This window comes from Mesocricetus auratus, unplaced genomic scaffold, assembly GCF_017639785.1.
Source record: "Mesocricetus auratus isolate SY011 unplaced genomic scaffold, BCM_Maur_2.0 Super-Scaffold_100021, whole genome shotgun sequence".
Taxonomy (NCBI): Eukaryota; Metazoa; Chordata; class Mammalia; order Rodentia; family Cricetidae; genus Mesocricetus; species Mesocricetus auratus.
Genome location: NW_024429202.1, coordinates 12,950,793 through 12,973,863, shown reverse-complemented (window position 1 = coordinate 12,973,863; position 23,071 = coordinate 12,950,793). Strand labels below are relative to the sequence as shown.

Here is a 23,071-nt window from a genome sequence, read left to right as displayed (position 1 = left end):
GGTCAATAATTAAGTCAGAGCTAGCCAATGAAAAAATAACAAATTGCCTACAGTTTCATAATGAATATAGTGTCCTGTGTATTATTTGGTGGTTCAGATAGCTCGGTAGGGCCCAGGTGATTCACAGAGAAAACTACACTTTACACTCCCTGGTCTCATTTTTAGGGTTGCATACTTGCTAGTATCAAGCTTTACTTCCTGCAGAATCCTCAAGCTTTTGTCTGCTACAGTCCACTTCTTCACTCTGCCCTTTGACTCATGAGTTTGAGTCGTGTCGACATTGGGTCTGTGTTGCCAAATGATCATACCTAGACTAACACCAATTGTCTCACAATTGCATTTTCACCCTAAAATCTATAATGCATACCTGGTGTTTGCATATTAAACGGTATCTTCCTATTTGAACATGGTTGTTCTAAGTGCTATTGGAGTTTTAATCCATCTAAGGGGACCTACTTTCTTTGTACTTTCCATTGTCTAAGAAACACGAGTATCAATGGACACATTCTACCTGTCCACAGCAACAAAACCAAAGCAGACTCTGGGATTTGAAATTTCTTTCTTAGCAGATTTTCCCCCTCTAGTCCCAGTACACTAATCTTGCTACACCAAAGTTATTGGTATGAGCTAAATGTACTAAAGTAACCATAATCCTACCAGAAACCAGCTGTCCCACACTTTCCAGAGGTCAGGACAAGTGTTTTTGTAGTTTATGTCTATTTTTCACAGACATTAATCATAGGTGTTCAATCCCTTGTGTGTGCTGTATAAAACAAAGATTTTTCATCCATTTGTGACAGGTATCCTTGTATCTAAAATGTTTACATGAACATGCATGCATACATATGTTTCAGTGAATCATTATGTGAAAATACATGTTTTCCAACACTGTCTCATTATTGATTAGGGACAATTTATAATATGATATGGATTCACTTCTGGGTTAAGAGACAAGTTAGCAGATTGCAGCATTCTGTGCTAGAATCTGCCCATCTGGATGAGTTGTCAGTTAAGGATTTTGGTTGCTTCTTATGATTCAGGCTGCTCCTCTTATTTGAGTGGATGTGTTTGCAGTTTTTGGTAGACCTTTGTTGTACTAAAGTTGTGGTGGTATTTTTTTTAATCTCTCCAACTAGTTCTCTGGACACCAGACTCTATCTCCAGTCTGTCTCTGTGGGCTGAGTGCAGCAGCAGTTTTGGCATTAGTACACTCTGATAATAGACTAGCAGTTAGCTATGTAACAGTCACTTGTTAAATACTGATTGATTTAAGGAATGAAGGGGCCCTTGTGTTTAATAGCAGGTTAGTTATTGTAGGTATGAGAAAATAAGCAAAGGCTAGGTGAGTAGTCATGGTGAAACCAGTCATTGGTGTCAAACTGTCAGAAGGGAAGCAGAGGAAAGGAGCATTCATGGGAATAATAGGAATAATAGAAGGAAAGGAAAATGGGGTGCATACCTGGGGGTTTGAGTTAATGACAAACTAAAAAGAGGAGGGATACGTATTAGATATCACAAACCAAGTCTGTCTCTAGGTTTGGGGGAATGCAACAGTAAAATGAATGGGCATGGGAAAGGGGAAACAATAGAAAGACAGAAAGGATAAGAAAAGGAGAGAGAACCAGAGCTAAATGAGAATGATAATGCGAGTGAATCAGGAAAGATGTAAAGAGTTCAAGGCTGTGTTGTCCTCCTTCCCTGACCTACTGAACTGAACTATAGTGATAAGAAGCGGCTATTTGGGGGCAGAGCTGGCTGCTACTGTAAGATTATAAAGTAAATAGCCTGGATGTCGTTTCCTCTTCTTAGCAGATCTCTTGTATTGCCTCACTGGCCTGGTCTGGGCGACCCTCTGAGCTAACTGTTCCTGGCCCTCCTTTTATCTTGTGGACGCCCTGCTCTAGGAAGACGTGTGGCAGCTATTGTACATGGTTGATTGTGAGGATGTGTTAAACACTGGAGAACATGGAGATGAAGGGAGGAGAGTTGACGAAAAGGGTGAAACAATCTTAGATAGTCTGTGTCATCAAGCATCCCTCATGTTAAGGATCCTTTCAGTGGACATGGGATGTCTGAGAGTAATGACTGAGCAACCACGTGGCTGTGGAAATAAGCACGGATGCTCGTCTTTGCTATTTCATTCTTCAAAGATGAAGCTGTTTTTCAAAAATAGAAATTTCTGTAGGTGATAACTAGTGTGGTTTCAGAAATAAACTTAATAGGTTGTTAGAAAAAAAGTGCCACCACACTTTAAAAGCCTATACTCATTAATATCTTAGAATTAACTAATTGTATCAAATAGGAAGAGAAATCCATTAGTACTGACTTAAGGCAAAGAACAATTATCCTTAGCAAAGTAACAGAATTGTATAGAATATCTTTAAACCACACACACAAACATTGCTAGTAGCAGGATCGCGTCCCTTCTGTGTAATCTCCCGAACAAGGTGTGACTGATGGTCTCATCTTGGGCTGTGTTGATGAAGTTGTCTCTTGATTTTTTTTTCAATTAAGCACCTCTGGAATTAACTTAAACCAATGAAGAATACATAGGTCAGTCTCTTTTGTTTTTAGTCCGTTGATTAGCAAACTAAATTCCATCTTCTACCTGATTTCCTATTAACACATAGTTGGACATTCATTTTCAGACCCTGTGAGTTAACAAGTTTGCATTCTTTTTAAGTTTGTATCATTTGAATCAGATGCATATTATTTTCTGGGTCCCCTTAGCTAAGATCTAATATTAAGCTTTATTCTCTAATCTCATTTTGGAATCAAAAAAGCAAACGATGTTAAAATGGTTCAAGGTTTCTTAGGAAATACTGTTCTACACCTTCAGAATAATCTGAAATTCTGTCACTTATCTTTCTAGGAATGGCAGTGAAATTCTTGTTATTTGCTGCTGCTGCTGCTGTCTTTGTTCCTGTTCTGGCTATCACAGTATGTGTGTTAGAAAACTATATTTCAGATAAGGATACCAAGATACCAAACAGCACTTTGATAAAATGTTGTCATATGTACTGTGATAAGTCTGTATCAGTTACTCACCTACTTCATGTAACAATGCAGAGAGAGGGAGAGGGAGAGAGAGAGAGAGAGAGAGAGAGAGAGAGAGAGAGAGAGAGAGAGAGAGAGAGAGAGAGAGAGAGAGAGCCACAAAGTGGTGGTACACGGGATTAATTCTCTGTGAATTGCAGGCTAGCTTGGTCCAACGAGTGAGTTACAGGACAGGCTCCAAAGCTACGGAAAAACCCTGTCTCAAAAAAGAATCACTAGAGAGAGAGAGAGAGAGAGAGAGAGAGAGAGGAAGGAAGGAAGCAAGGAAGGAAGGAAGAAGGCAGAAGCAAGGATGGAACCAAATAATAGAAGGACTCAAGTTTAGATGACTAGGGACTTAAGGTTTGACTTTCAGTTTAAGTCCTTGGGCCCACGTATATGTCCTTTTTCTAAATAATAAAATAAAAAAGAATAAAGGAATGCAGGCATCAAAGAAAGAGATAAAGAAAAGGAGGGATGGGGGAGGAAAATAACAAAAGCACAGACAAGAACTTCTTTACAATTGACCCACATTTCAATGACTAAGCAGAAGAAAATAAACTAAGAAACACTGCTTTTATTACTTTTCCTCCAAGATAACCATGTCTTCAACTGAGCTATATTGTTTGTGATTTTGTGAACACCACACCTCAAATTTAAATATGAAATTGAAAGGTACAGCTACAACGAAGTGGGAGAGACTCAGCAATGGAATATGATGCCTAGGTCTGATTCCTTTTAAAATAAGACCTTTGGGCTAGGTCAGTGATAGAGCATTTGTCTATGTGTGAAGTCCAGAGTTCAATCCATAGAACCACAAAAGGACGACAGCGATGGTAATGATGATAATATTAATAACAATGATTATACATAAGTATCAGATCCCCAGTTACTGGGTTCTTCCTCAGATGCAATAAATCACATCAGGGTGAATTAATAAATCCAGATTTAATAAACAGAGAAAAGCAGAGAAAAGCAACTCCGGCTTGACTTTTGGGAAGGCAGGGGAGAGTTCAAGTGGCAAGTTTGGTGACCAGGTCTTAAATACCCTGTAGGTGTGTGGTCTTGAGCAGATCTAGGGAAGGATCCGACTCTTGGTGGGCTTTCTGAAGGGAAGAGCGAGACCACAGTGGAGATTTCCAGTTACTTCAATAATCATAGAACAGAAACAAAATCCTCAGTGGTATAATAGGTGGAGCATCCTAACAGTCTGTGATCAGTCAAAGATATATGATTAATCTTTAGCAATCAAAATAACATAATAAAAACAGCATGGCATCCACCTTCATTTATGTTATCTAATTGTATCATGAGTTGAAATCAATAGTTTTGTTGTAGAACTAGAATATGCATACATGATCACCCACACCCACACACACACAAACACATAATACTTAAAACTTGCATATCAGTAGTTCCTAAATGCTGAACATTATTTTTTTCATCGGAAATAAGCTCTATCTTCACATTACCTATAGATCTATATGTAATATACTTGATGTGACAAGTTATACTCTAAAGAGTGATATTAATAAATAATTTTCTGATAGCATCTCAAACTACAGAGAGCCCTCTATAGTAAACTGGTCACAGAGTTCCAAATCGGCCCACAAGAAGAAATTGTCAAAGCACACAATGCTTTAAGGAGAAAAGTGTTCCCGCCAGCCAGGAACATGCTGAAGATGGTAAGTCCAAAGAACGTCATCATCAGTGATGTCAGGGATACTGGTGGGGCTCGCTACGTTGCTATTTAGTCCTGTGAGCTGTGACTGTAGCAAATGTTTGGTCATTACAACAGATCTACGATGTAACAGGGGAAGAAACTGAGTCTAAGCAGATGTAAATGACTTTCTCAGACTCATGCTTAGTACATGATACAGCCACAAATCTGACTCAGCCCAGTTCCTCAGTTAGACACAGACATGAAATAGTAATCTTTTTGAAATATGCAAAACCGAAACTGTTTTGAAGTTAACCTGAAAAGTAATTCTAATAAATAGCCACTAGATGGCGGTATACACACAGAGTGATTATCTTTTCCCAGACCTTGCCACAGATTGGCCTCCACTATGAAGGCAATAATGCCAAAGTTGCTAGTCAGTCCAGTGAACTTTGTGTATTTGAAATACTTTCTCATCACAACCAACCCAAAACACAGGAGCAGAGGAAACTGAGTGCAAAAAGTTGTAATTGTCCCTACATTCTTAGAAGATTTACCCAAAAGACTGTGATTAAAGCAAAACCACTCTGTCGTTGTGGCTGACAGTGTCACACGTGGTGTGAGCAGGCTGTGGAGACGCTGGTTGGGAGGCTTTCGCCATGTTGCAACTACTCTCATCCAGCTGTTTCTGAGCTGTATATTGTAAAACGCTTCAACTCAGCACAAATCAACCTTATCCCACCCACACGAAGTTCAGAGCACACTAGATTAGCGATTCGAATTCTCACTTGAGTGACCTTCAAAGCTTTCCAACTGCCACACTTGCTCTTGTCTCCCATACAGAGAAGATAGCACTGCCCCCTCGTAGTTGCTCTAAGGACGAGAAGGAAGAATACAGTTAGTAATGGGTTCATCAGTTGCTCCTTTACTTTCGTCCTCATTGAGGCAGACATTTGCGGCTCGGCTTGCATTCACAGAAATCACTTGTTTGCTGAGCACGCACTGGGAGACCCAGGACATCACAAGTTTGGTGTAAGGGCCATCACACTAAATCTGTTGGATAAAGCATTTGGCGAGTCGTAGACTTCCTCTTTACAGCCACGGAGACTCTTAAAAACTAGAATGCCGTGCCTAGGGTTGTTCTTGTTTGCTTCTCTGTTGCTGTGATAAAACGCCGACGAAAAGGAACATGTGCACGAAAGGGTTTATCTGGCCGACAACTCCGGATCACAATTCATCACTGAGGAAAGTCGGGGCAAGGACCGAAGTAGAGGCCATGAAAGAACGCCTCTTACTAGCTTAGCCTTCATGGCGTTACCCAGCCTGCTTTCTTATACCACCCAGGACCGCATATTAGGGGTCAACAATCATGAACCAAGAAATGCCCCCCAATGACATGCTCACAGGCCAATATGGTGGAGGCAACTCCTCAGGCAACTTTCCCTTTTTAAATGTGACTCTAGTTAGCGTCAACCAGACAATGACAAAACAGCTGACAACTTAATTGGGATAGCCTTCTAAGGCTGTCTGCTTCCCTGAAATTATTCAACCACATTCTAAGAAATAAGCTATGGTCTGAAAGTGATTATCTAATTCTGAATTTGTAACTTCCCAGAAATCTAAAAGGAATTACACATTGATTTCCTTTTTGTTCCTACTACAATGTTTGAGGAAATTGGAAATATGTAAAAGTTCGGTTTCCCCAAGAAACAAGAGCTCCCCCTTGTTCAGGTCAGCTGTCTCTGTGGGTTAAACCAGGCCAGTCTTGATCCCTATGTTCATCAGTCCTCCCTCTCTTTCTCTGGGTTCCTTGAGTTCCGCTCAGTGTTTAACTGTCAAATCCTGTATTTTTACAAACACCAAGAATCTTAGCTTGTGAATGCTAGTTTCATTTTGTTTCTGTTTTTTTTTTTCTTTCTTGTCTCATAGAGTTGGAGTACAGTTGCTGCTGGAAATGCTAGAATCCTGGCGAGATACTGTGATACGTCAGAGAGTGACCCGCTTGAGAGGAGACTTAACAGTATGTGTCTGTATGCCACGACTTGTATTTCCAACTCTATGAACTGGTAGGAGGAAAACACTTTAAAGTGAGGAGGAGGTTTGTTTTTATTTTACTACTCCGGAAGGTTGAGCCCATCATTTTTTAATTTTCTTATTTACTTATTTATTTTTATTTATTTATTTATTTTGGTTTCTCGAGACAGGGTTTCTCTGTGGCTTTGGAGGCTGTTGTGGAACTAGCTCTTGTAGACCAGGCTGGTCTCAAACTCACAAGAGATCTGCCTGGCTTTACCTCCTGAGATCTGGGGTTAAAGGCATGGGCCATCACTGCCCGGCAAGCCTATCATTTTTAGTTGCAGCGATTTGGGACTGAACTAAGGTCAAATAGCATGACAGAGTTTATAGTGGAGGAAGCTGCTCCCCTCTGCTAGAAAAAAGGCAGGCTGGAGAGAGAAAGCATTTAGTTAGAAACTGTGCTCCTGACATGAATGCCTTTGAAGACCCAACTTTGCCAAGCAGGCTCCATTTCACAAAGGTTCTCCAACCTCCCAGAACTACCTGCATCCACAGAACAAGTCTTTAACACCTGAGACTTCTTGGTACATGTTAGATGCAAACTACCCTTAAATAAACAAGCAAAAATGTAAATGAGTAAACACTATGTCAAAAACATAGTTGCAAGCAATTTGGCAAAAGTAGGTTAACAGACTCAGTCTTCACTGACACCTATCCTTGAAGGCAGATTGTAGCCTGATATACTGAATCATTGTTTTTAATTTTAAAATTTGGGGACTCTTGGCTTTGGAGTTCATTCTCTAACCAACAGGAGGAAGGAATCATGGCCAGTGTTATTACAGGATTAAGTGAACCTGATAATTATGAGGTTTCAATTGAAAGGTATCTTGGTTGCCCACAACATCAGAATGGGGATTTCCTTGGCTTTGGGACACTAACGCAGCTAAGAACCGAGTGTTAAGCAACTGTACAACTACTCAGATGAAAATTTTTCAGTGCTCAAAGGTGTACTTGCTTTTGTCAAATACATTAAATACTATACAATTTTTAGTGCATCCTACAGAATTAGGTAACACTGGAGGCGATGCTTTCTTCCAAACTAATTTTTTAAAGTACAAATTACAACTTTATGTCTACAGATTATTGGGACTCTTTGTCAAGAGTTTAAGCAGTGCATTAGCAATGGGGGAACTTTATATTCTAGAGAAAGGCAGATTATTCCTCAGTACCATAACCTAACTAGAGAATGCATGACAAATGGACCCAACATCTTTTGAGAACATGGCCCCTCTTTGTAAATGCTTTCAATTCCAGAATTCAGTTACAGCTCCCAAGGTGTCATGCAAACTTTCACTACCCTCATTTACCTGACAAGGGACAGACTGAGATATCCGTAGTCCCTAGGTAGTGGTAGTACATGCCTTTTACTTTTAATCCCAGCACTTGGGAGGCAGAGGCAGGAAGATCTCAGTGAGTTCGAGGCCAGACTGGTCTACATAGGACTTCTATGACATCCAGTAAAAAGAGAAGCCCTATCTCAAACAAACCGAGAGAGAGAAATAGAGAGAGAGACAGAGACAGAGACAGAGAGAGAAAGAGACAGAGAGAGACAGAGACAGAAACAGAGACACACACAGAGAGAGAGGTTATTTCAAAGCTTTCTCGTCATGTGTCCATGCCAGATTCTCTTGAGCACCATGTGATCACTCAACAAGAAGGAAGATTTATTCAGAAGAGAAACAACTATAATTTCAATTATAAATGATGTCTAGATGATCATTAAAACATTTGTGAACGAAAATGAGGAAATTTTCTGTATTTTGTAGTTTTAAATAATATTAAACCTGGGTGTGGCAACACATGCCTTTAATCTCAGCACTTAGGAGAAAGAGGCAAAAGGATCTCTATGAATTCAAGTCCAGCCTGGTCTACAGAGTGAGTTCCAGAACAGCCAGAGCTACACAGAAAAACCCTGTCTCCAAAAAAATTTTTCAAAAATAGAGAAAGAAATGAAAATAAAGAATATTTTGTAGTCATGTTCCTTCATTTTTCAGATACATTTTGTGGAGAAAATAGGCATTTGGACCGTTACCCCTACTCCTGGTCAAACATAATTGAAATGTGGCACAATGAGTCTAAACATTTCATATATGGAGAATGGCCATCCTCAGATGATGAATTCGAGACAGAGCATTACACTCAGGTAATCTAATATCCTTCCAGATACACCCACGACTGGACACATGTGTGGTTCTTAGATAAGTACTGGTTCTCCTCTCAGGCTAAGGAAAATGACCTATACCCACTACTTTACTAGTAGTCAATATATAATGTGAAAATGGCACAGTAGACGTTCTAATGTATTTTCATTGCAGTTTTTCTAAGTACATGGTCTATAACACTCCGAGTTCAACAAAATTACACTAGGCAAACACGCGTATGTAAAAAGGAGTAAGAAGAGAATCTCGCAAACCTTGTGGTGCATCATCCAATGTTTGCATAGTGGGTGGAGCCCCAGATTTGGTGAAAGCATACCTTTCTTCATCAAAGACAATTAAATGCTGCATGGCGTGGAGGGAGCTTCCCTCTGTGAAAAGAAAGTGACTTTACAAAATCAGTCAGAGCAAGCTACTATGATTAAAAAAAAAAATAAATGAGTAAAGAGTCCAGTGCAGGCTAAGGTAACTTCTAGCCAGCCTCCTAAAGAGCTCTCAAAAAATAATGGACTCCATTGCACTCACCCTCGATTCCTCCTCTAACTTCTTATTTGTTTTATTATTTCACCCTCACTATACACATTCATGGAGTGGGTAGCATTATTATACCCACCTTACAGAGGAGAAAATGAAGCTCTAACCAAGAAACTTCGAAACAAATGGAACAACAAAACCCCCCACCCAGTTTAGAAGTATGGAGAGGAAATTTAAATTTGGCTCACTTGCACTGAAAGTTATTTGAATATTACCCTATTCTTGACCAGGGAGAAAGCATCCTTCCTTGGTTTGAGTCTTATACAAACAGTCTTTATCACGTTAGCTTACTCACCACAAAGGTTTGACATGGAGAGAAGAAGCAGAATGGATGGTGTTGCTCTTTGTTTTTTGGTGGGATTTACATAACAGGATTCTCATTCCAGTAAAATGACCTAAACATTTCAGTTTTTCTGTGTGCCTTCTGAGTAGGCCATGCACACTGAGGACTTGATTACTTCTTTAAGATTTATTTTTATTCGTGTGTGTGTGTGTGTGTGTGTGTGTGTGTGTGTGTGAATGCCTATCTTCATACACATATGATGTTGTCAAGTGTCCGTGCCCAAAGAGTTAGGGAGGGTGCTTTGGATACCCTGGATCTGATTTTAGAAATGGTCGTGGGCAATCCAAGTGGATGCAGGAATCGAAACCAAGTCCTATAGCAGAGTAGCAAGTTCTTGTAAACACTGAGCCATCTCTCCACTCCTGTGTGTTTACATTTAATCACAATAGCTAGCAGTGCTGATATTGTAGCCATTTTATGAGCATGCAAATCCAGAATGAAGTCATCTCTTATCATTACAGATGATCTGGGCCACTTCCTATCTTATTGGCTGTGATGTTGCTTGGTGTCGCAGACAAAAAGCCGCTACATTTCTCTATGTGTGCCACTATTGTCACGAGTATGTAATTTCAGTTTATTATTCTTTCTAAATATACTAACCTCCTAAAATCTTGCCTAATGTTTCAAATATTATAAATGAATGTTCTAGGATTCTTTTTTTCTGTTTGGTTGCTGGCAAAAACGTCACAAATATACCACATTTTCATCATGTTTCCACTTAGTTTATTGAGAGACATAAGTAAACTTTCAGAAAATTTATCAGTGTTCACTGGAGAGTCATCACATAGGGGAGTGAATTTAAACTGTCTTAGGCAAAGAAAGGCTATTCAGAGACATTCAGACCCCTGTGCTCTGTTTTCTGTTCACCAGCAGTGCAGCAACATTGCAAGCCAGCTAGTTTGGCTGAGGCAGATGGGGGAGAGGCCTGGGGCTTTGCTCCTTGGTCTAGAGACTGGGATGTCCAGCTGGAGGTTGGTCACTCACCTCTTGGTCTGCTGTGTGCAGTTGCTTACGTGTCTCAGGGAGCCGCTGAGGTTGTGGCAGATAGGTCGACAAAGTGTTTGTCGTAAGCCAAGTTACTGTTCTGTTAATGCTAAATGCAGTTGAAAGAGAAGTGCCCCTTTTGCCTCTGAGGAGGGTGATCCCGTCCTCAGAATCCACTGCTTCTCAGACTGCCCTGTACTTTCTTTAGTTTCATCTATGCTTAGTGCTTTGTGATTTATGTAGATAATGTATCTATAAGACACAATAAAAAGTGCTTTTCATCACTGGTGTAAAATGAGATAAAAAAAAAAAAAACGATCCAAAGCAAATGAATTGTGCTTTTTTCCCATAGCACTTTCCAAAGTTCTTGAGAAGATTGAAAACACACACACACACACACACACACACACACACACACACAAAACTGGCATCCTAAAGCCTCACTTTTGGGACATGACTGTTCTGTTAGCACTTGACTGTTCAAAGATATGGGGGAAATGACTACAATTATACTTAAACAGAATTGCTGGTGGTTGAGTGCAAATACAATACTGACCCATAAATTTAGGTCACATATCTATTGTAGCTATTAACCCTGTTCATTTACAAATTGGCTTAAACGATTTATCTTGTGCATTAGTTGTTAACAGTGAACATAAGTTTCTAAATATTTTCCAGTGATAATTTTCACTGTGCTTCTACTTTTTCATTTTTTAAAGGGGAAATAATCCGTACACACTAAATCTGCCTTATAAGGAGGGCTTCCCATGTGGAGACTGTCCAAATCATTGTGAAGATGGACTATGCAGTGAGTTGTTTTTGTTGTTTAACTTGGGTTGCTTAAAGTTGGCATACTGATCATATTGACATGGAGACCACATATTATCCTTTAGGTTAAGCATTAATCCATATTCTATGTTTCTTAATTTTCCACTCAATATTACGACAAGATATATCTATCTTATTTCTGTTTCCCTTCCCTCTGTACTCAGGGTAAGCAAAACTCTTTGACTTCACTATTGAAATGAATGGGAAATTAGGATACCTATGTATGAAAGTTCCAGTTCCCACATAAAAGTTAAAATTATGAATTAGAGTCAGCCTAGGTAAAATATTAATGTAAGTGTGACCGCTGTCCCTACACAACTCCTGGGATACTGTACTGTAGACCATAAATTATGCATGTTACTTTCATTATATCAGTCTCTCTGAAATGCTTGCTGCCCACAACTTGGCTGACCACATATCAGTGTGGATTTTTTGTAGGCTGATCCTTATTCTTTTTCATTAGCTCAGGAACTATCTGATACGGGGTTCTATAAAAATTTGCCCTTCAATGCTTACGTAAATTCTGATTTATTTTTCTTATTAACACATGAAAGCTGCATATGTGTAAATTAAGGTCATATGCTGACAGGTATATATTGTGGGTTTTTGAGATGAGGGTAACCATATCTTTTTTATTCAAACATTTGTCATTTTGGAGCACTGTTCAAAATTCTACTTTTCAAAAAGTATGTAGTAGGTTATTGTTATGTGTAAACACCAGTAACAAACTTGCCCCTCTCAATTCTGTCTAATTGTTCCTTAGCACCCAATGATCAGCTTATCTCTCCACTTTCAAGTTGATAACCCCTTTTCTCTTGCTATTATTGTAAATATGTATACAAATACATAAATACAACCCTAGTCCATTATTATTGTTTGTGTGTTTTCAGGACTGACCATTCAGCATTGAATATTCAGTATGGCATCTCATCCATGGGAGAGGCTAATTCTCCCTCTCTGGGTAGTCATTACCTATCTGTAGTTCTTTGTCTAGTGATGCAACCCTAAGAGTGACATTTTATAAATATTGATTCTCAGTACAATGGCACAGATGGTTTTCCTGTATTTGTGTGCCATCTAGAGTGGTTTATAATTTTCACAATAGAAACGTCACTTTGAAAGTCTTAATTGCTATGTAGTTTTATGTGTTTTATTAGTGAAATTTTTTTCTTAAATTCCATTTCACACATTGCTATCGCATACACCAGTGCTACATGTTTTAAACGCTGCTATGATGTAATTTATTACAGTCCACATTTATTTTTATATTGCATACTGGTTATATTTATGTAACACACTAATTTGTTTTTCTTAATTTTGGCAGCTGTCATTTTCTATGTATGAGATCATGTCATCTTCTGACCATGACAATTTGACTGCTCAGTTTTCCATTTTTCCAATTTAGAAAAGCCATTCCTGTCACCATCTTGCCTCACTGCTTCAGCCAGGATTTCTGCCACGGTGTTCAATAAAAGTCATTGCAGTGAGCATCCTTGTATAGTTCCCCCATCAGAGGGCTGGTGGAGGAAGGTCACAATGTCGAGGCTAACACAGAACTAGTTCATGAGCATAGAGGTAATTCATGATATAGCAGAAGGGGCTGGACTCCTGATGTTTAATTTCTCTGTGTTTAGTCTCACATAGTTCTAAGTGTGTGACCTGAACATTGTCAGGAATACGTCACAAAGGTGGGATCTTGGTGGATCCCATGGCAGAGGGGAAACACTCCATCAGGCAGAACTTTCAAGGAAAGCAAGATTTATTGGGAAGGGAGTGGAGGAAGGGAAAGTGGGGGAGAGAGAAGAGAGGGAGGGGGAGAGGGAGGGAGAGAGAAGAGAAGGAGAGGGAGAGGGAGAGGGAGGGGGAGGGAGAGAGAGAGAGAGAGAGAGAGAGAGAGAGAGAGAGAGAGAGAGAGAGAGAGAGAGAGAGAGAGGGAGAGAATAGAGAGAGAGAATAGAGAGGGGGAGAGAAAGAATAGACAGGGGATCGGTCTGTCTGTCTCCTCTAGGAGATGGCAGAAAGAGAGAGAGAGAGGAGATGGATGGAGTTTGCACTTGTGTGCAGACTACACAGTTATGTAGAAACCACAGGACGGTGAATTGACGAGGGTACTACCTGAGTGCATTCTACCAGGTGACAGCAGGCAGGCCAGCATCATGCCCAAATCCTAACAGATGTAGAGAGGATCTTTCTTTATGCTGCATTTCTTTATGTTCAGGAAGGAGTTGGGATGGCAATTCTTTAATTAATTTTCCTATTATATAATAAACCAGGTACTGAGATCTCTTGGCTGATGAATTTCCTGTAAGGACAGTTTAATGCCTGATTAGTCAAAAGAACTGATGTGTCTTTGGAGGGACTTGGCTGGAAGCCCTTTTCTGCTTCCTCTTAAGACTACATATATCCTTCAAGGATACACAGGAAACAATTTTTTCAATGATGGAAACTTTATTTATTGTTAATATAATGATATTACTGTTCTCAAAATGTCAAAGAAATTGAAAAGATTATTCATCTCCAGTCTGTTGAGGGGCGGTGTCACCAACTAAAAAAAATTGAGATTGAATGAAAGTGCTTTATATCATGACAAGAATTTTTTCCCATTATTTCAAAAGGATCTGATTCAACTCATCAGTTGTTTTGCATTCATACCTAATCAGCTTTCCTGAACCAAATTAATCCTCTATAATATAGAAGATAATGTCTTTCCTCAATGGTTGCAATTATTTTAAGCATAATGTTGTGTGCTATTCTGTTTTTTTTTTTTCAGCTAACCCCTGCCCTTACTATGATGAATACAACAACTGTGATAAGCAACTGAGACTTAGAGGATGCTTGCATCAATCAGTTCTGCTGTTCTGCAAGGCTTCTTGTCTGTGTAGGACTGAAATAAAATAATCTTCTCCTATTAACTAGTGTGCCGTGAATGCGAAGCCTGCTTTCAGGGTCATTTAGTTCACATTGATGTACTGCAATATTTTCCCTGAATCCCACTTGTTTATTATACTCAATAGCCTAAGTTTTAATCATCATTTATTGGCATGAATGTATATTCATCAAGACCATGCTCCCCCTTTTTCACGATTCATCCTGTAGAAACACGGTTTTAGAATTTCTTGTTGTTTCAATGAAAGGCCAAGGGAAATAGTTGCCTCAAATTTAATACATGTGATTTTTGGTGTGTAGGTTGTCATAATCTGACCAATAACATAACTGAGTTCTTCATCTGTAACTTTTAAAGTGGCATCTTTTTCAGTCGACCCCTTTTTCTAACTGTACCATTTCCCCCTCCACCTTGATAATTTTCCTGGCTTGCTTTCCAATTTTTGTCCTAAGTCAAGCATTAAAAATGTTCGTGAACTAAGCAAGAGTCAGGCCTCAACTCGAAGTGTGGGTATTACTCAGCTAAGAATGGTTTAAGTGCCTCGCTGACTCAATCCTGTCTCCGCGTGCGTGTTTGTGAAGTGGGGAAAATAAAAGCCAGCCTCTCTTCGGGTACCTTTCCCCCCACTTCTACTTCTCCAGGGTTTCCCCATGTCCTCCCCTCACGCTGAACATCCTGCTCCCAGATTTCTGTGTTTCTTACTCCATAACTGAATGGATACAAAACCTTGTCTGAAATACCTAGCCCTTTTATTTGACCTTATCTTATTACTTTAGTAGAAAAAAATTGTGTCCTATAAAACTGTTCTGTGAATAAGCAGTTTTAAACAAGGAAGACTGAAAGCGGAAGACAATAAACGATGATGCTGTGGTATGTTCTTCATATATTTACTTATTTGTAAGCCGTAATCTTTGCCAGGTTCAAATGGGTTGTAAAAATTTGTGAGTCTGAATGTCAAAGAAACATGGCAAGTAGCATAGCTACGTACACACTTTGACATTTGGTATTTGTAGTTTTGTGGAGATATTTTATTTTCTATTGAACATTCATTGTTTTTTTTTCCTTCCGAACATGTTTCTAAAGCAAAGTCCCTCAAGTTCTTGTCATCTTCCACACATTTTGTTAAGTGGAAATGAACAGAAGCCATGGTTAGTTTCAAAGATGGAACTTTTATGCAATCTCAAATATGCTTCATTGGCCAAATATTGACACGAAATTCGGGTGCTTTCTTACACTCTAAGTCTAAGATCACAGAACCTGCCTGGTTTTTTGTACTCTGCAGTGCCCTGTGGAATTCACACCGTGCGGCAGTGTGTTTCAGGAGAAGGCAGCCATGCTGTGTCTCCAACATCCAACGCCTATGTGTGTGCATGACTAAGTGAAGGCACAATAATGAAACCCAGGAGAAATATAAAGCAATTTGGAAAAGAATGGCATTCAAGATAAATACCTAAGTAGGAGGTTTGTTTTGGTCTCAGTAAAGAAGAGAGAGGCTGGGGTTGTGTAGAAGACAGAAATTATCAGAAAAATTCCAAAATACGTCCCATGTCACATCCTTGATTTACTGTGGTTCAGTAACACACTGACCTCACATTTTATGTGGGCGCAAAAACTGTCTGGGCTGAACACTGATTCGCCGTGGCGTTAATTAATTATCAATTTCACTGCTTTTGTCCAACATGGGACACTACTACATCACTGCCAAGAGACCATTTCTATAGTCTGATATATCTCTGAGATCTTTCATTGAGAACCATTATAATGGGGGATGTAGCACAACTCCAGTTCTTAAGTGGGCCTTTAGTGTTTGCGTATTTTTATTGGAGAGAGGAGGAGAAAACAGCAGTAACCTCAAAGAGGGAACGGTTTTTCAGGTTTTCTTCGACAGAAATTCAGATTTCCCGACCACTAAAGGCACAACAATCTTCCAGGCAAGTTCATGCTCGCGACCACTAGATGGCAGACTACATACGCTGCAGTTAGGAATCCTTCCAAAGGGCTCCATCCGTCTAGACTATTATTACACTTTAATTTTGTGTTCTGATTACGTTTTTTTGGTCTTCATTTGTCTAAAGGCCTCTGAGGTATGAAAATAGTCTATTTTTATAAGGTTTTGCAAATGTCAGGATTTCTTCAAACAGATAAAATGACTTTGTTATAAAAAACACTTAAAATATTTAGTACAAAATATTTCAAAGCAGTTTGTATACAAATAAATATAGCCGAGCAATGTGTAAAATGGGCGTGGAATTTATTTTGATTCAAAAGCAAATTGCATTTACATTCCAAGCTTGGCATCTGAGAGTCACTCTTCCATGGTAGCATTTGATTTCTTACATGGTTGGCGTATTTCAAGCAACGTAATATTTCTAGCATACAAAAGACTGGAGATGAGGTTTATCTCCATGTTACTATAGAGACAGCGACGCCTGGATTTTAAACAGCTTCCCGGAGGCAACATCAGAATAAACCATTGATTTAAACCAAGATCGTCGACTTCGGAAATTTAGATGCATTGACATACTCCACCAGGAGAGGGCTCTGTCGCGTTTCTTTTAACAAAGCTAACAAAGCAGGAGCCTAAACTTTTGTTCCCGGTAGTATTTTCGTTTTCATTTCTTCTTAACCCTTTACAGACAGAACTATTACGGACTTACTCCCATCCGAGAAACACATTGAGCTACTAACTCACTGCCTGTGACTTTGAAAGAGTAGCTGAAACCTTTGCCTGTGCATACTTGAATCTTTTCTTTCAGAGTCACAACGTGTCAGCCAAGTCTCTTGCTAGCATGCCAAGTCCCATGGTCAGAAACTTTCCTCTGAGACTTCTCTGGCACATGTTTAAATGCTATGTATTGGCTGTTGTCTTAGCAGAGCTCTCACTGTAGCGGAGTTTCAAATGCTGTCCTTGACTGAACTAGCTCACTGTTTCCCAGAGACTTGCTGTCCCCTTTCACCTCAGAACATTATTGGTGTTTAAGTCTGTTATTATATTTCTGTGGTGCGTGTGTATATGTGTGGCATGTGTGTGTGTGTGTGTGAGAGAGAGAGAGACCCTGCGTTTCCTTCCTCATTTTCATTCTTTGACTTTCTCCAAGCGATTTAAAATATTTTAAAGGATTCCATTTTAATGTAATTTGTAGTTTTTGAGTATATATTCTTGTATAATTTTCTTAATTCTCTCTTAACATACTGTGCTGCATAGTTTTGTATAAACTTGACAGAAGCAAAAGTCATCTGAGAGGAGGGAACCTAAACCATAAGATCAGGCTGTAGGTAGTTCTGCAGGGCCTAGCAGGTCTGCAAGGCCATTTCCTTAATTTGGTGATTGGCGGGTGGAGCCAACCCTGGGCTGAAGGTCTTGGGTTCTACAAGAATGCTGGTTAAGCAAGTTAGAGGATCAAGCCAGTAAGCAGTGCCGCTCCGTTCTGAATCAGCTCATGCCTTAGGGTTCCTGTGCATTTTAGTGCCTGTCCTGATGTCTTTCCATGATAAATAGTGATAGGAAAGTAGAAGCCTAACAAACCCTTCCCACCCCAAGTTGCTTAGCACACGGTATTTCATCACAGCACTAGTAAACCCTATAAAGGAGATCTACATCCCCCAATGCATGTGCATTTCATATGTGTGTGTGTCTGTGTGTGTGTGTATGTGTGTAGGGCAGACTCACCATTTCTGCTTTCAGTACCGATTTCACTATGGGTTAAATAATTTACTTCATCTGTAAATGAAACAAAACCTGCTCTCCTTTTACTATCCAACTCCCAGATATATTTCTGGAATCTTGATATTTGTGTTCCTTCTTTGTCTTAGGTGAAAGAAGATGTGTGTTCCTATTGTGTATTACCTACTTTCAAGCCCACAGAACACAATGACCTTCTGAAAAAGTAGGTCGACTTGATGAGGCTTTCCAAACCTGCCCCATTACAATGATGTCAAAACCTTTGACAGTGTATTCATGCTAAGAGCATCAAATTCTGATTTGTTTAAGCTTTGCTTGCTTACAAAGGTCGTAAAAGACCTATATACAAATCTCTCTACTGCTGCTGAGGGCCTCTTCCTGAGGAGGGGACAGTAAGTTAGGCCTGGCTATGGATAAATTTTGCTCTGCAATATCGTAGTGTTTAGCTCATGGTTTTCAACACCATAACAGCTGCAAGTGTCACTACTTGCAAAGAGAGGACACACTCCTAGAAATTAAGACTGACACTTGAGGTCAGCATAACTTTAGCTGGTGCGAAATCAAAACTTCTGTAGTCTGACCAAGCAAATTTGCTTTCTTTACACGTTTAAACACAGAAAAACTTCAGCAAACACATTTCACATGACAATTATTACCACAAAGCATTAGACATGGCTCCATGCAAAGTACTTCTCTTCACTAAAGGACCTGTAACCTTTACCATAAGAGTAGGCTATTGTTGACAGAGAAACAGTGTTCAGATGAGGGCCTAAAGAGAGGGGATTTATAATAAGAATAAAGGGTTCTGTTGATTAAGAATACAAAGTATGCCAGGCAGTGGCAACTCACTTCTTTAATACCAGTACTCTGGAGGCAGAGGTGGAAGATCTCTGAGTCTGAGTTCAGTCCCATCTATAGACTGAGTTCCAGTACAACCAGAGCTACACAGAGAAACCCTGTCTCAAAACACAAACAAAATGCAAAGTACTTAGGACCTCTTTCATAAGGATGGGTTCTATTCACTGAACCGAAATGGCCTAAGCAATGCTCAGGATCTGGGGGAATTCAGGTGAGGGCTGGCTCCATACAACAGCAGAACATCACCCGGTTGTGAGAAGACACCTACTCCAGCCTTCTTGATTAACAAGGGTCAGTATTTTCCTTCCCTTGAAGAACAAAACCTGCATGCTTAACAACTCTGGTTTCTCCGGTGTGCTGTGCCCGATATGTGTGTTCGTGAGAGCATGAGGGTGACTAGGTATGAGTGTAGGTGTGTATACACATATACCTTACAACCATAGTTATTTCTTCATATTTAAATGTAGTGTGGACAGATCTGTTTCTTGGAATTCTCTTTATCCTTTTAATTTCAAATACGTAATTATTTTTCAGCTTTTATAATGCATCCCTACAGGTAGTTTTAAATTTCTTTTTTCAACTAAAAAATTAAGATATTTACCCTTCTTCATCTGTCCCCCAAATCCAGTCACTCACTCTCATCCCTAGCTCTGCAGCAGAACACTAGTCAGCCTTCCTTGCCCCCTCCCTGCCCTCCCCTTCAAACCTCCAGTGGATCCCACAGATTTTCCCCTTCTAACCTCACTACCCACACATTACTTTGTCCAGCCCCCAAGCCCAGCAGGTACTCCATACTAACCCAAGGCCTTCTTCCAGGACAACAAGTAGACTGGCAGCAGTCAGATTCACTTTATCTGCTCCTCCAGATCCAACTCCTGTCTCATTCCCAACTCTACCTCAGAACCCTGCTGTGGTCTTTTTTTTTTAAAGTCTCTGAACCTACCCCCAATGGATCGCAAAGATCCCTTTCTACCTCCCTCTAACTCATCCCATTATCCCAGTCTCCAGCACCAGCAGGCATTCGCTGGAGAACACATCAGCTGAGCAGGCCAGGGAAGCAGGTCCACATAAAACAGCTACCAGGTACCACATCCACCAGTCACTCCTAAAGTCCTAGGAAGAAGCAGAAATGAAGGAACAAAACACTTACCCAACAGAGACAATACCAGATATCATTACAGAGACCTATAATCATTCCAATCCCAGATGCCTAGTCATCAACACAATAAACAAACAAACAAACAAACACTATCAATAACAGCCAGGATATTATGCCTCAAACGGAGCCCAGCAACTCTACTATAGTAGGCCCTGAATATTCCACCATACTAAAGACCTAAAAGACAGCCTATATGAAGATGCACATGTATATTTTTACTGTGTCAGAGTTAGAACATTTCCTTTTCATTTAAACAAAAAACCAGGAGAGATCTCATACTAGCTACATAATAGCACGTCTGAAAACTCTATAACAAAAGAAGAAATCACATCCTAAAAGAGTAAATGGGAAGAAATAATCAAATTAAATCCTGAAATCAATAAAAGAGAAGCTAAAAGAACTATGTAAGAATAAATGAAGCAAGTTCGGTCTTTGAGAAAATCCATAAAATGCACAATCCTTTATCCAAATAAAGAAAAAGGTAGAAAGAATATTCAAATTAACACAATAAGAAATGAGAAGGGAGACATAGCAACAGACACAGGAGAAATCCAGAGAAACATAAGGATATGTTTTTAAAACCTGTACTGCACCAAATTGAAAAAATATAAGAGAAATGGAACATTTTCTCAATAGATACCACTTACAAAGTTAAATTGAGATAAGATAAATAATGAAAACATACCTATAAATCTTAGTGAAAAAGAAGCAGTAATTAAATCTCCCAACCAAAAAAAGTCAAGTGCCAGGTGGTTTCAGCACAGAATTCTACCAGACCTTCAAAAAAGAGTTAATGTTAGGACTTGTCAAATTATTGTACAAAACAGATATAGAAGGAGGATTGGTTAGTTCATGTGATGAGACCACAGTTAATGTCAGAACACAGTCAAAAGAATGAATCATAATGAACAATGCCTTGGGGGCACTGAGAGAGGTTTCCAATTTTACTCGAGGTTTTGTGAAATTCTGGGAATAACTGACAGTATCTTCTAGTAACATTAGAGATTATCTATGTCTATAGAGAATGGCTTCTCAAGCGTGAACATTTGAATGTTTGATTAAGAGTTAATTGACTACCAGGGTAGGGATTTATTAGTAAGACATATTAGATTCAATGCACAGATAGTTTTAGTCTCTAGGAGGAAAATGATCGAAGTTTGATTATGTAAGCATAGCATATGCGTATAAATAATGAGAGAAGGTGATGTCTATTCAGGATATTTTGGTGATAAACCTCAAATTCATGCTGATTTTCCTTTGCATGACTAGACAGACTCTCAACATCACTCCAAGTCTCATTTTAATTTAGTCATTATGTTATTGCCAAAAGGTCATCTGTGGCTGCCAGGAGTTTCAAAGTATAGATGGATACCCAAAACTTCATGTGTGGCATTTAAAGGAAACCATGGAAGCTAGTATAAGAAGTTAATCTGTAAAATATGTACTCAGAATGATCAAATGACATGTATTATAGTCATCTAAAGGACACAGTTAGGTATGAGGTGAAGGAAGGAATTTGGATTATAATTGTGTTTCTAGGCTGGAGCTGGAAAGCTGTCTCAGAGGTTAAAAAGAATTGTTGCCTTTGCAGAGAACCTGGCTAGGTTCTTATTACACACACACACACACACACAATACACACACACACACACACACACACACACACACACACACACCCTGTGGTTCACAATTATCTGTAACTCAGTCTCTTGGGTTCTGATTTTCTCTGCAAACCTCTAAGGGTACAAGGCATGAACATGGCCTAAATACATATAATCAGGCAATACATCTTTTGTGAAAGAAAGTGAGGCAAATGTCTGTATTTTATTTTTCAAGGAATATTATAGCCAGGTGTAATGGCTCATGCCTTAAATTCCAGCACTCAGGAGGCAAGGACAGGAAGACCTTTGTGAGTTCAAGGCCAGCCTCTTCTGTAACACTACAAAGTGAGTTTCAGGACAGCTAGAGTTGCTATACAGAGAATCCTGGTGTCAGCTTATTGGGTCAGTAATCCACTATCTTATTTTATCTGTCTTTGCACCTGGAGATTTCCCTTTGTTCTTTTTTAAAGCAAGAGACAGAGACAGGATAATCATGCCCTCTCTACTCTTTTTGTCTAGCACTCTAGGTAACAGTTGTTGGTTCCCTTATAACTGTATTACTCACTATTTCTGTATTTTATCCAGTCTCTCATAGTGACTGCCATGTTACCTTGCTTTTCTTTGCTTCTCATATTTTAGATGACATGGATTACTGCCTCAACCCTATCGTTTTCACACCAACAAATATTTGTTGAAGGAAAGAATTATTTATCCTTGACATCATTAAAGAACCCTGATACTTGGCCGGTTGTTGGTGCATGCCTTTAATCCCAGCACTTGGGAGGCAGAGGCAGGCGGATCTCTGTGAGTTCGAAGCCAGGTTGGTCTACAGAGCGAGTTCCAGGACAGGCTCCAAAGCAATACAGAGAAAACCTGTCATGGAAAAACAAAAACAAACAACAAACAAACAAAAAAGAATCTTGATATTTGATACACATGATTCATATTTGACAGTTTACAGTCATGATATGAAAGGTCTGTGAGACAAATAAGAGAATAAACAGTAATCCAGTTGAGCAGCTGAAGCATATTGGAAAAAATATGAGGGAAGAATTACTAGCTACTTTGTGGACAAAATGGAATGCTTTTATTGAACTAAGGAAATTATTTTTAGTTCTGGTTCATTTCAAACAGCATTTTTATTCCAGAGTATTCTTAGATTTACGGGAAGCTTGCCAACACATTACATGGCTATCCCAAGTGCTTCTCTCCCTCTGTCAGCTTGTTCGGTTCGATGATCTCACTTTAGCATAACATGGCTGCTAAGACT

General features: G+C 39.4%; 1 protein-coding gene across 2 annotated transcripts; it reads left to right on the top strand.

The window, feature by feature from the left end:
• The first annotated feature begins 2,868 nt into the window (after nt 1-2,868).
• Crisp1 (cysteine rich secretory protein 1) lies at nt 2,869-15,330 on the top strand. Of its 2 annotated transcripts, XM_040729557.1 has the most exons (8): nt 2,869-2,940; nt 4,587-4,721; nt 6,626-6,716; nt 8,767-8,915; nt 10,267-10,364; nt 11,509-11,597; nt 13,023-13,192; nt 14,388-14,473. In XM_040729557.1, the coding sequence occupies exons 1-7, from the start codon at nt 2,875-2,877 to the stop codon at nt 13,175-13,177; spliced, it is 783 nt and encodes a 260-aa protein (XP_040585491.1). In that variant the 5' UTR covers nt 2,869-2,874; the 3' UTR covers nt 13,178-13,192; nt 14,388-14,473. The 2 variants fall into 2 exon arrangements, with proteins under 2 accessions (XP_040585491.1, XP_005072344.1); XM_005072287.3 differs by lacking the exon at nt 13,023-13,192 and having other exon boundaries at nt 14,388-15,330.
• The last annotated feature ends 7,741 nt before the right edge of the window (nt 15,331-23,071 follow it).